The sequence below is a fragment of the Cheilinus undulatus genome, linkage group 20 (genome assembly GCF_018320785.1).
Source record: "Cheilinus undulatus linkage group 20, ASM1832078v1, whole genome shotgun sequence".
Classification (NCBI taxonomy): domain Eukaryota; kingdom Metazoa; phylum Chordata; class Actinopteri; order Labriformes; family Labridae; genus Cheilinus; species Cheilinus undulatus.
The window spans coordinates 22,103,363-22,115,827 of NC_054884.1; the positions used below are offsets into that span (position 1 = coordinate 22,103,363).

Below are 12,465 nucleotides of genomic sequence, written 5' to 3' on the forward strand. Positions count from 1 at the left end.
TTATATGTGAAAATACCAACAAAAATTCAAGTTGTTTCAGTTCAAAAGAGAGAGAACATCCAATGGAAAGTTTGCAGTTTGTTGTGAATAATACAGTAAGTGTGTTTAGAAGGAGCTGGAACTGAGATTGGGCGCAGGTATTGGTTTTCTATTATCATCATTAGACAACATGCAAGCACCATTGTTTTAGTGAAGTAAAACATAATTTTCTAATGATGTTTGCAGATATAGTGCACAATTAGCAAGGCTTAGTGAGTAAGAAATGAAAGCCTAAAGGAGTTATGCGTGCTATGAGAGAACTAATAACTCAAAGCTGGGCTGGTAGTAAATGCTTGGTTTTATTGATGATGAAATAAACAGATTTCTTTCAAGGCAATCAAAGCTGAAGTTGTTTCTTATTTCTGTTCAGTTCATCTTGCTTCTGATCCAGTCGACAAATTTGTAGACGTTGGTGTAGACACCAGGCTTGTTCTTCCGAGCACAGCCGTGGCCCCAGCTCACCACACCGCTGATGTAGTGTGTGCCATCCTGCTTACACGTCAAAGGTCCACCCGAGTCACCCTGAAAAGTTTTTTAAAAGCAAGTCAGTATTTTGCCATTTTCAGCAACGGCCCACAAAGGAAAGGAAAAATGCATCCTTTCCTCTTTCCAGTGTGACTGTAAATGAATTCCCTTTTATGAGCATACACACCTGGCAGGAGTCAACGCCGCCCTGCAGACTCCCGGCACAGAACATACTGTCGTCCAGCAAACCATCATAAACTTGTGTCTGGTTGCATTTACTCTCTCTGATCAATAACACTTTAGCTTTCAACAGAGCCTTGCTGCCTCTTCTGTCTGAAAAGTCAAAGAGAACACGAGTTAGGGAAACATGGGCTTTTCTTCTTTTAACATGTCTGATCACATTGTTAACTAGCTCATACATTACAATTCATTCTGACTACATTTTATCCATCTACCAAAGCTAGCACAGAAACAGCTGTTGGTTGCCACTACATCATCTCTGTTGGTTAATAAACATGTTCAAATCAGTCTGAATAATGAATAAATAAAACAGGCAAATGATTGATCCCCAACAGATTTATAATTGGCATCTGATTTTGTGGAATTAAGACAAAATCTATCTGATAAAACCATCTGTTTTATCAGGCACATCCTCGCAGTCGTGAGCTCCATAGGGATGCCAAATTTAACCAACTAACCAAATTTAACACACTATCACAGGAAAATTGAGTGAAACAATGTATGCATGTGTGTCCTCTCCAGGCTTCTCTAAAGATGCTCTTTTAATGATCCGTCTGTCTATTTACTTGTGTCCTGCTCCATCCAAGGTCAAAATGAAACTTGCATTAAATTAATTTGAGTGGTCACATTTCTTTTTCAAACTTTGGGTCCCAGTTTGTTGGTAGGTCCTAAGACTAGATCAGTTAGGAACCACTGGTTCAGACCACCCTGTTACACAACTTTATGGACATAAATTGCTTAATTTATTCTACAAATCATAGCCAGTTTTCATTACATTAAAGAGAACTCTAACATAAGAAAATTCATTACCTCCTTCTTTAATGTCTCCCCATCCAGAGATCACACACTCTTTTTTGGCAGGGAAGACCTGGTCCGGTAGACATGCAGTCCTCACAAAGTCGGTTTCTTCAGCACACATGTTGCCCTCTGTTGTGTTGAGTTTGAGTAGAGCTGTGTGGAAATAAAGAAATACAGAAAATCACCTAGTAGTTCAGAAACAAAAACCAAGAAAACCATTCTCTACATACTGGCCCCAAACTCACAGAACTATATTCCATTTACTTAATCAGAAAAAAAAGACACCCAATAAAAAAAAACAAAACAAAACAGTGGGATTTATTTTAGTCCCATAATGTCAATATTCTATATCTTGTCTACACTGTTCACAAAAAACACTAGCAGACACAAACCTCAGTTAGCAAACTTGTATTTAAGTCTATTTTATATTATTGACTTTTCAGTCTCTTCTTTGTTAAAAGATGATCATGTATTCAATGAATGTGACAAACCTATGTCATTGTAAAGAGCACGCCCAGTACTCCTGTAGTCCTCATGAACAATGGTCTCTATCACTGGGATGAACTGCTCCGATTTCTCATGTTTGTGTATTTTCAGTCCTCCTAACATCACCTGATAATCAAACCGATCTGAACTGAAATAAAAACATACATACCAGTAAACAGTCAAGTTCAGCTGGAACCTGCTTAAGACAGGGCATACAAATCTAGTACGTACATGCAGTGCGCAGCAGTGAGGACCCAGCAGGATGAGATCAGGGTCCCTCCACAATAATGTCTGAACTCTAATGAGGAGCCTTTGGTTCTTTTCTGCAGAGAAACCTGCCAGGGATGATGACCACGGGAAGCCACACTGCCCTTAACAATAGAGCTGAGGAGATTTGGGCTTAATCTGCCACATTGGGAGAATGGGGAAGGGTCTGGCACTGGCTGGACTGGAGTCGGGGAAGGGGTAGGATCTGAGGAACAGCAGGAAAAACTGAGCACAGTGCATATGTGCTGGAAACAATGACATGTACTATGTGTGCATGACTGTGTGATAGTGTGTAAGGGCCCACCTGCAGAGCATTTCTTGACTTTACAATAGTCCCAGTCCAGTTCGCCATCTCTTTCGATATAACACCAAGGTCTGTTATCCCCATCTGGATTCCTGAAATTTAAAATAATTACTACAAACTTCCTGCTTACCAAGACAAAAATATTGTGTATTATTTCATTAAAATTAAGTTTATTTTAACAATTGAAGCAAAGAAAAGCCAGAATCTCAATGAACACTTTTTCAATTCAATTCAATTTAATGAAATTCAACAACTTAATTAATCCCTTGAGGGGCAGGTTGGGAGCAGATTGTACATAAAAAACAGCAACAAAGACAGCAACAATATGTGTAAGCTTAAACACATAATAAGACCTTAAAAATGAATGCCAAAATAAATAGGGCTGACAAATTAGTAAATAAACTTTTACGAATAGTCTATTAAAAGGGACTTGAAGGGTAAAAGACTGTAAGAGATATAAAAAAAAATTAAGACCCAAAGAAGCATTTCATGATCTGACTGCACATGGAATAAAAGGTTTTAAATGGCAGTTAGTTTACAAACAGGTAAATCATAATGATGTCCTGATGGTAACAGAGAAAATTCACCCAGAAGTACATGATCAGGAGAAGCCACAATACACTCAGCCTTACGAAGGATCTGCTGGTTACAAAAGGATCCCGTTGAGATAGAAACACACCCCGCCTCCAGTGGACTTTTCGTAATGAGAGGAGAACAGTCCATATGAATGGGACACACAAAGCCATTGATATAAAGATCCTTGTCATGATCCGTGTCTCCCAGCCATGTCACAGTGAAGGCCAACAGACAAGTCTCTTTAAAATCCCGTTTATACCTGGCGTATGCCTCCAGCTCATCCATTTTGATGCAGAAGGACTAAACTTAGGACAGTGGGAAGCAGAGGGGAGCCTACATCTATCACGAAGGCCATTTTTTCCTTAGCCTTTGCTGAATGCCTCCTCTCCTCCCTCTCTTCCTTTGGGAACATTTTGAAGATAATCTGTTCTCTGAAGTGTGAAAACAGTTGAAGCAAAGTGATCTAGGGGTGTGTTTAAGATTGTCACTCACTGCAAGTAGACAAAGAGAGAGAAGTACCTCTCTGCGGTATGTGATCCTGTCGACAGCGACACCATAAAGATGACCCCAGGTAAATTGGCTTATAAGAGTCCAAATTGCGGCAAAAATCTCAAGATAAACTCACTTCATGATAGCAACAGTACTCAATATGAAATCTGATCATGAAGAACTGAGCAACGGACAAATTAAAAAGCACAAAGACAGACACAAAAGCTGCCCCTGGGTTGTACAGGTACCTGAGTGCCTTCCCCAAAATAAGCAAAAAAAAAAAAGCTCTAATCTGATTTCATTTGATTTTTGATTATGGGCCATTATTAAAGCTTGAGTATGTAACATTCAATGAGAACCATGTAGAATCAACTCTATTACCCCTCCCTTTCTCTTCTTCTCCGTGTTTGAGCTCTGTAGCTTTGCCCCTCTTCTCACATACCTCCTTGCAAATGTGCACGTCCACTTAATCAAATACTGAGGGTGGCAAAGCTCTCGTGGAGTGATTTTGCTCCACTTTTCCACTGAAATCAATGGCCCAATTACAGGTTAGAAAACACTTCTACAATTCTACATAGAACCTAACACTGCTGGTTACTCTGCCATTGTATCAACTTCTCACTGAGCTGAGGTGCAAGCGCACCTATTACAGCAGCCAATAGGAATGCTCCCTCTGTCCTGAGCTGTGATTGACTGCAAGTACTAGCCTCCTCATTGGCTGGAGCAATGTCCCTTGCTGGTTTTCCTCAAGTCAGAATGCAGCGCATGGAGGCGTTGTAGAAGTGTGTTATTTTTTTAGATGGCTTCAATAACAAGACCCTGACAGGTTGTGTTGTTTTTGTGGGCAAACAAAACTAAAAATAAATCACTTCCTGCAGCTTTAATGACCACAGTACAGGGGGTTTTGTTTGTGTGTCGGGGGTATGTGTGTGTTTGTAAAAGTGTTAGAAGTCAGGACTGGACATGACCTCTTACCTTTGACATCAAATTTCAAATCAGTTCATCCATTAATGACTGTGGACATGTGCAAAGTGTGAAGAAAATCCCTCAAAGCATTTTTGAGATATTGTGCTCACAAGCAAGAGATGTCAGTGACTCACACGACCTTGCCCTTTCACCTAAACTCCAATCAGTGTACCCGTGAATGATATCAGATATTTGTGCAAATACTGAAGAAAATCTTTTAAAGTTCTCTTGGGATATTGCATTCACAAGCACAGGCAAGAAAGTCTAGCTGCTGACTGTTAATCTCTGACAGCCACTCTCACAGACCGTTCATTTGAGACGCTGTATATCGAAGGATGAAAGTGATATAATTTGCCAGTGCAATGTATTTCCAGTTCTAGTGTTTTTTAAATCAACTTTATTTATAAACAAAGTCTGGCAGTAACGACCATGAAATGATCACAGACTAAGACACTTTTCATACATAGAATAGAGAAAAAAAAGTTAAAATCCGGGATCAAATTATGGACAGACAAACATCCGAAGTATTTACATGAACAGTGACTAGCTTTAGCTCCGTGAGCTTCAGCAAAAACTATCATAGCTACGCTGGCTACATAATTTACATTACTACATAATCCAAAGTAGCAAAGTTATCTTTAGCAAGATCAGCTTTAGGAAATGTAGCTAAAGCTTATGTAGCTACATGGACAATATGGATATGTAGTTTACAAAGCTGCTTTGTGAGCTGAACTTTAGCTACATGAGCTATTTTGGCTACCTACCTATTTTTGCCATTTAGCTCAGTTATCTATAGCTACGTTAGCATTAGCAATGTGAGCTTCATCAAGCATAGTTAAAGTTAACATAGCTACATAGATAACATAGATACGTAGCTACTTTGTGTGCTTAGCTTTAGCTATGTTAGATTCCTTGCAACATTAGCTTACTACGTTAGCCATGCTTGCTGTGTTAGAATGTTTTCATGGAGGATGAGCTTTTTCCTGGAAGCAGACTGTTTACTTGGATTTGTTAAAAATATTGTAATGAGGTTTTTCAGGTCAGGTTTTTAACTTTAAACTTCTGGTATCCAAACCATTACCTAAAACCTAAGTTTAATCAGATTTTATTTCTCAAGTTCTAGCTTGCATTTCTGTTCTGAGATAAAAGTGTCTTACATGAACGGTCTGTGAGAGTGGCTGTCAGAGATGAACGGCCTGCAACATTTGAAGAAAATCCCTCAAGATGTTTTTAAATGTCATGTTTAACAAGCAAGAACCAAATTCATAGTTAATAATATATTACTTGACTTTACCTGCAGTGGTTGTTGTTTTCCTCTTCAGAAAAGCTTTCGAACATCATGAAAGGATTCCTGCCTTGTGACAGAACAAAGTAGGAGTTCCAGTCCAGACAGTCCAGGCCATCATTAGTGGTGCTGACATTACCCTTGTATGACTTCCCTGTCCCTTCATAACAGTCAGTTGGTGCTGGAAGAGAAGATTTTCAGTGAACAAAAAATCTGAATATATTTCTTAATACTAAAATGCAACATTTTCAAACTTAGAATCAACTCAAACTAAACTTTAGATTTAAGTGTTTCTGTAGCTTTAACTACTAGTTTTACCTGATTGGCAGAATCTTCCAGTATATCCAGAAGGACAAGCACAGCCAAAACGTCTCTTCTCTGCTATACAGGAGCCTCCGTTCTGACAGGGATTGGGTTCACAGGGCGACTCTGGCACTGATATGGACAAAAAACAACAAACAAACCCAAGTAATTCAAAGGTACGCTTCATCATTGCGGGGTTGTAGCAAAGGATTCTGGGACCCATGTAGAATGTGGGCCACCCAAAAATTGTTTTTTCTTCCGATTTTTTCCATTGCAGAATATTTGCAGACCATTAAGGCGGATTATTTTCAATGACACCCCATTAATATTGTATAGTTGTAGTTGTAATAGTTGTAATCATAATAAATCAAGTTATTTTACAGACATGATTGCAGTGCTTATAATAACTAAATCAAAGTGGTGGCATCCAAAGGGGCTAATGGGCTCATTAAAATTCATTGGTATGTTTTACTATTTTCATGCTTTAATTGTTTCAAATTCAATTGTTACATTTTGATTTCAGGTTAAATTATCTAAATATTGAGCAAGTATGTGTCATAAATCTATGAAACGCCTCTTGCATGAACAGAAAGCACACTATCATTTAGTTAAAAAAAGATCATCTTATATAAAAGTTGGGGTTCAGTATACTTACATGAGCTGCAGTGAGGACCTTGGTATGGAGGATTGCACTTGCACTTATAGAAGGGAGGTTTCTTTAAGTTGATGACACAGTCCCCATGGCCACATGTTGCATTCTCACAAGTATTTCTCACTAAATATAAGAAACAAGTTTAAAGTCATGGTTATTCAAACTAACTCAACTCAGGCCACCTTTGCACAACAATGTTTTCAATTGCAAAGGGCAACCTTTTTGTTGCCATTTTCAAATGCTCTGCAGCTGATATCAAAAGTTGGCTAAGCGCAGAACTTTTAAGACAACAAAATTTGCTGTTTTCAGTGATTTTTGTCTGTGCAAATGAGTGATTTGTGTCCTTAAACATTGTGCATATACAAACATGGACAACACTGTTGGTACCCTGCTGTTAAAGAAAGAAAAACCTGCAGTGATCACTAAACTGACTTGAAACTGACAAAAGTAAAAGTAAATAAAAATGTAAATTAACTTACGAAAAATCAGACATTGCTTTTGAATTATGGTTCATCAGCATCATTTAAAAAAAAAACTAACTAATGACAGTGGCCTGGACAAAATTGATGGTAACCCTAAAATAAGGTACAATGAAATCTCAAGACTATTAAGGCATTCTGGAGCTAAGTGGGCTGCCCAGTGTCAGAAAGCTTGGTCTCAGTTGCAGGTCATGGATCCTCCAGCAGGATAATGACCCAAACACACAACTAAAAACAGCCAAGAACGGCTAAGAACAAATCACTGGATTATTCTGAAGTGGCTTTCTATGAGCCCTGATCTAAGGAAGGAGCTAAAACATACAGCCTGGAGAAGACAAACGTAGGTTCTCAGTCATCCAGGTCATGGTTATCAAACGCTGATCAGGTGGAAGATGGACTGGTTCCATATTCTCTTCTGAAGAAGCCTTTTGGAGAAGAGGCGAAACATCTTCTAGAATTGGGAACCGAAGCTGATTTGCAACATGAAACATAACTGTTTTAAATCTGACTCTAAAACAGTCAGTGCCTCACCAGCCACAAACCTCACCACACATCAATGCTGTGGACGGGTGCAGAGGTCTCACTGAGAGTTACAGAAATCGCTTTATTGCTGATTGGCTAAAAAGGTTGTGCAACAAATTGTTAAGTTAAGGGTACCATCGTTTTAGTCCAGGCCAGTTTCATTAGTTGTTTTTTTTTTTTTTATGATTCTGTTGAACCACAATTCAAAAGCATTGTCTATTTTCATTAGTTGATTGTCAGTAAATTTGTATTTCTTATGACCTTTGTCAGTTTGAAGTTATTTCAGTTACCATTGTGGGTTTGTATTTCTTCAACGGAAGGGTACCAACAATTTTGTCCACGTGTGTACATGAAGATATGACAAAATGAAACACAGAGATGTGACAGTCCAGTTAGCAATCATGAAGCTAAGTACAGAAATGGTACCATTTTGGCATTTCTTTCCAACATAAGGTTCAGGACATGTGCATGTTAAACTCAAATCAGATTCAACTTGACAAGTGCCGCCATTCAAGCAAGGGTTTGGATCACAGACTTCTAAAAAAGAGAGGAGAGAGGGTTTCAGGAAACAAATGTAAAGGTTACACATGAGGATAATATGCAGTCATCATTGTGTCTTTCAAGGACACTAACTGTCATCATCCAGGAGGTCCATTAACCAATCACCCAGATCGAACAAGAGGCTGGTAAAAGAGGTGGTGTTGAATTCAAACTCTGTGTCTGTGGAGAACAGAAAAATATTCAAATACTGGAATTGAAAAGTAGAAGATACATATAGGCTTATTCAAAGTTAACAAATATGTAAATGAAGAAGTCATAACAGGGGGAGCAGTGTACAGGAAATAATGTCAGACTCAGTTTGAAAATTCAGTTAGGGATTGTGATAGAAAGTTCACACAGAAATGTTACCTTGTTAAGATGAAGTACAGACTGAGATAAGAAAGGCTTTGAAGGTAATTAAATAATAAAAAAGCAATATTTTTTTTAGAAAGAAGCATAATAAAGAAACTTCTGTCTCGAAAAACTAAACAAAACCAAAAAAGAACCTAATTACTAAAAAGAAGCAGGCCTTTGTTATAATGGCACATTAGTAGGAAGTTTTAAAGTGAAACAATGTTAAATATATTTTTGACAGAGATTTAAATTAGTAGAAAGAATGATAGAGGAATGGAAATCTCAATATCTGAAGAAATTCAACAGCTCAAGCAATACTTTGCTAACATATATTGATCCTAAAGCTCGGCAAGAAAAAAAATGAGAGGAGGAAATTATTTTTATCAAGAACTTGAAAAAAAAGAAAAATTCGAAAAGTTAAGAATAATGTTGCAATAGAAATTCCACTTTTTCCTGTCATCATTTCAACTTTTTTTAACAGTTGTGATGGAAAAATATTTTCCATCTTTCAATTTTTTTGGCTGTTCTTCTTGTTCTTTATTTCTTTTTTTACTTTAAAGATTTACTCAAAGTTTTAACTTGATTCTTAACATTCTGACTTTATTCTTCACATTTATTTGTTTTATTTAATATTTATTTGTATAGGGATGAGTATGAGTAAGTAAATCATTGCCTCACACTACAATATTTGTAGCTAGAGCTAATTTGCAATGCTCGTCCCTCTCTTTACTTTTACTTCTTAACATTTCCTCATCGTTCTTAACATTTCAGCTTTTCCTTGAGACGATTACCTAATTCTCAGCATTTAATATTTACTCTCAACATTTAAACTTTCATCTTAACATTTTGACTTTACTCTAAATAATTTGGCTATTTTTTCCTCAGTGTTTAAATTTTATTATCAATATTTAAACATTGTATTAAATATTTAAACTATTCTTAACATTTTGATTTCATTCTCAACATCTTTATTTTACTCTCAATATTTTGGCCATTTTTTCATAATTTTGACAGTTTTATTTATTTTCCATATTTATAGTTTATTCTGAACATTTGAATTATTCTCAACATTTAGATTTTATCCCCAACATTTTGATTTTCTTCTCAACGTTTCACTCTAAAAATTTTAAGTTTTTTTCTCATAGTTTTGACTGAATATTTTGCCTTCGTTCTTAAAAATTTGATGTTAGTCTCAACATTGTTACCTTTTCTTGACATTTTTACTTTTTTTCAACATTTTTACTGTTTTCAACAGTTTAACTCAAACCTTTGACTTTATTCTCAACATTTTGCATTTTTTTCAGAATTCTGAGTTGTGTTTTGACATTACTGGTTCTTTTGTTTATCCAGTTCCCCACATTCCTTCTTTTTCAAGTGATTTTGACCTAACACGTCCACATTTGTTTTATTCTCAACATTTTTACTGTTTTTAACATTTGGGCTCAAATCTTTTTCTTTTTTCTCAAAATGTTGCCTTTTTTCTCATATTTTGACTTAATTTTGACTTTATTCTCAATATTTAACTGTTTTTCTCAATAATTTGACGTTGTTCTCATTTTTGTTTCTCATTCTCTAATTTTTGTTCTTCATTATTACCTTCTGACTTTTTTTTTCATAATTTCGCCTCAACATGTTTTACTTTGTTGACCACATTTCTGTTTGATTCTGAACATTTTGACTTTATTCCCCACATTTATTTTTTAACTCTCAGCATTTTTTTTTTCAGATTTATTTTTGGGCCTTTTGGTGCCTTTATTCCAGAGAGGAAAGACAGTGGATAGACTTGGAAACAGGGAAGAGACATGCAAAAAGGGCCACAGGTAGGGTTCAAACCCAAGCCAGCCCCATACATGGGTTGCACCTTAAATACTCAGCCATCTGCACGCACGTATTTCTTAATATTTTTGACTCTAATTTCTACATTTTGACTTTATTCTGAACATTTCAACTTTAATCTTACAATTTAAAATTTCTTCTCAGCACTTGCATGCTAATTTACAATGTTATGACCTTAATAATTCAACCTTGCTCACAGACTTTATGCTCAACATTTGCTCTATAAAATTTACCTTTTTTCTTAACATTAAAATGTTTTTCTCAACATTTAGATTCATAAAGCTTTTCCTCCATGTTTCTACTCATTCTCAAAATTGTCTTCAGAGTTCATTCTTGACATTTTAAATTTTTTAACATCTCTTTTTTATTTTAAACTTCTTTTCTTTCTCAGCATGCCAACTTTTCATTCTGGACATTTAAGCTTTTTCCCTAACATTTCCTCTTCATTCTCTGCATTTTGAATTTATTTTACACATTTCAGTATCAGTATCTCAGCATTTTGATGTTCTTCTTGATATTACTACTCTTTTTTGAAATCACTTTGTTTCCTGAGCATTTCAACTTTACATAATATTTAGTTTTCATTCTTTAACTTTGACTTCATTTTCGGAATTGTAATTCAACTTAGTCTTGAAACTTGTCTCAACATTTTGATTTTTGATTCAACATTTTGATTCTCTCACCAACATTTTGTCTTTGTTCTTGATATTATATAAAAAAAGGTGTTTTTGATTCCTCTCTCATGCCTGACTCTAACACACTTCAACACCAAAATAAAATAATTTATTCTAATCTGAAGAGGAAGCTTGTCACCACAAAGATCAACTGAGTAAAACCAAATCTTACATTGGATTTCCTCCTGCAATGACAAAAACAAATCAGCGGAGAAAAGTCAGTTGTCATCATACATTTAATATTTTCATTTTAATAATTATTAACAATATATAATATCAAAAGTATTGAAAAACTTACATTTGCGTCATTGCCGTGAACACCGAGCAAACACAGACTGATGAGTAGGACCCCTGCAGCCAGCATGATTCTGTGTGGGACTGTCAGCACAGTGTGGCAGACTGAAGATTCAGTGATTGACTTTTATTCCCAAAAAGACCTGAATATCCCACGCAGCTGTCAATCTTTATCCAGCTGTATCAGTTATGTGGGAGTTTGTGTATTTTGGGACACTGCTATCTTGTGTACATTGTGGTTTCATTTATTTAACCTTGTCTTATGACAGTGTTTTTCCCTTCTGCATAATTACAGTCCCTGGAAGCAGGCTGCCTTAGAACTCTCTTGACTATGCTCAAGTTTCCATAGGCTAGTCGCCACTTGTCTTATTTGTGAAGCAAGTCTTTAATGAAAAAAAGAGATGCCCTACCCCTACCACCACAACCACCATTACCACTTTCTCTTTACCACTCTCCAATAAAGCTCTGACTAGTAAAGAACGTGGGCAAACATTGTTTGCATAGTCTCTCCCATCTCAGCTGCTGAAGCTTTTAACTCCTTCAGAGTAGTCAGAGGATGAGTATGGAAAAATCCTCACTGACATGGTACAATATATATTGGATATCTACTGGACCAAATTACGACACAGATATTGATACTTTATTTTGCCACCCAATGAAAGGCAAGAGATTACTTTATGGAATTTGTGTGATTTATGTGTTAAGATACACCGGCCTCCTTTCCATATCCAACGTTCCACTGGCACCTTACAAAAATATTTCTACAAATCATTTATGATACCCAGACAGCTTTTATTCTCCCGCTGACTGTCAACACAGGTACACAAGTATTGATTCAGGCACCGTTTAGGCACCGGTGCTGTATAAAAAGTATTGATTTAGCACCGGTATCAGAG

At 36.5% G+C, this 12,465-nt stretch overlaps 1 protein-coding gene across 1 annotated transcript; it reads right to left on the reverse strand.

Moving 5' to 3' along the window:
* Positions 1 to 319: 319 nt before the first annotated feature.
* On the reverse strand, positions 320 to 11,719 carry LOC121528756 (hyaluronan-binding protein 2-like). The gene is made up of 13 exons (XM_041816334.1): positions 11,574 to 11,719; positions 11,448 to 11,460; positions 8,505 to 8,591; positions 8,298 to 8,408; positions 6,874 to 6,993; positions 6,234 to 6,350; positions 5,925 to 6,096; positions 2,600 to 2,691; positions 2,260 to 2,500; positions 2,034 to 2,176; positions 1,555 to 1,695; positions 692 to 837; positions 320 to 561 (listed from the first exon to the last, which is right to left on the reverse strand). The coding sequence occupies exons 1-13, from the start codon at positions 11,637 to 11,639 to the stop codon at positions 406 to 408; spliced, it is 1,605 nt and encodes a 534-aa protein (XP_041672268.1). The 5' UTR covers positions 11,640 to 11,719; the 3' UTR covers positions 320 to 405.
* Positions 11,720 to 12,465: the final 746 nt, after the last annotated feature.

Bases quoted from the DNA above. Each gene is read 5' to 3' on its own strand.
- LOC121528756 (XM_041816334.1), bottom strand. From the start codon at position 11,639: ATGCTGGCTGCAGGGGTCCTACTCATCAGTCTGTGTTTGCTCGGTGTT. The intron at 8,409-8,504 runs GTTAGTGTCCTT...TCTCTTTTTTAG, and splicing joins GGACCTCCTGGATGATGACA to AAGTCTGTGATCCAAACCCT. The intron at 6,994-8,297 runs GTACCATTTCTG...TCTTATATTTAG, and splicing joins TGGAAAGAAATGCCAAAATG to TGAGAAATACTTGTGAGAAT.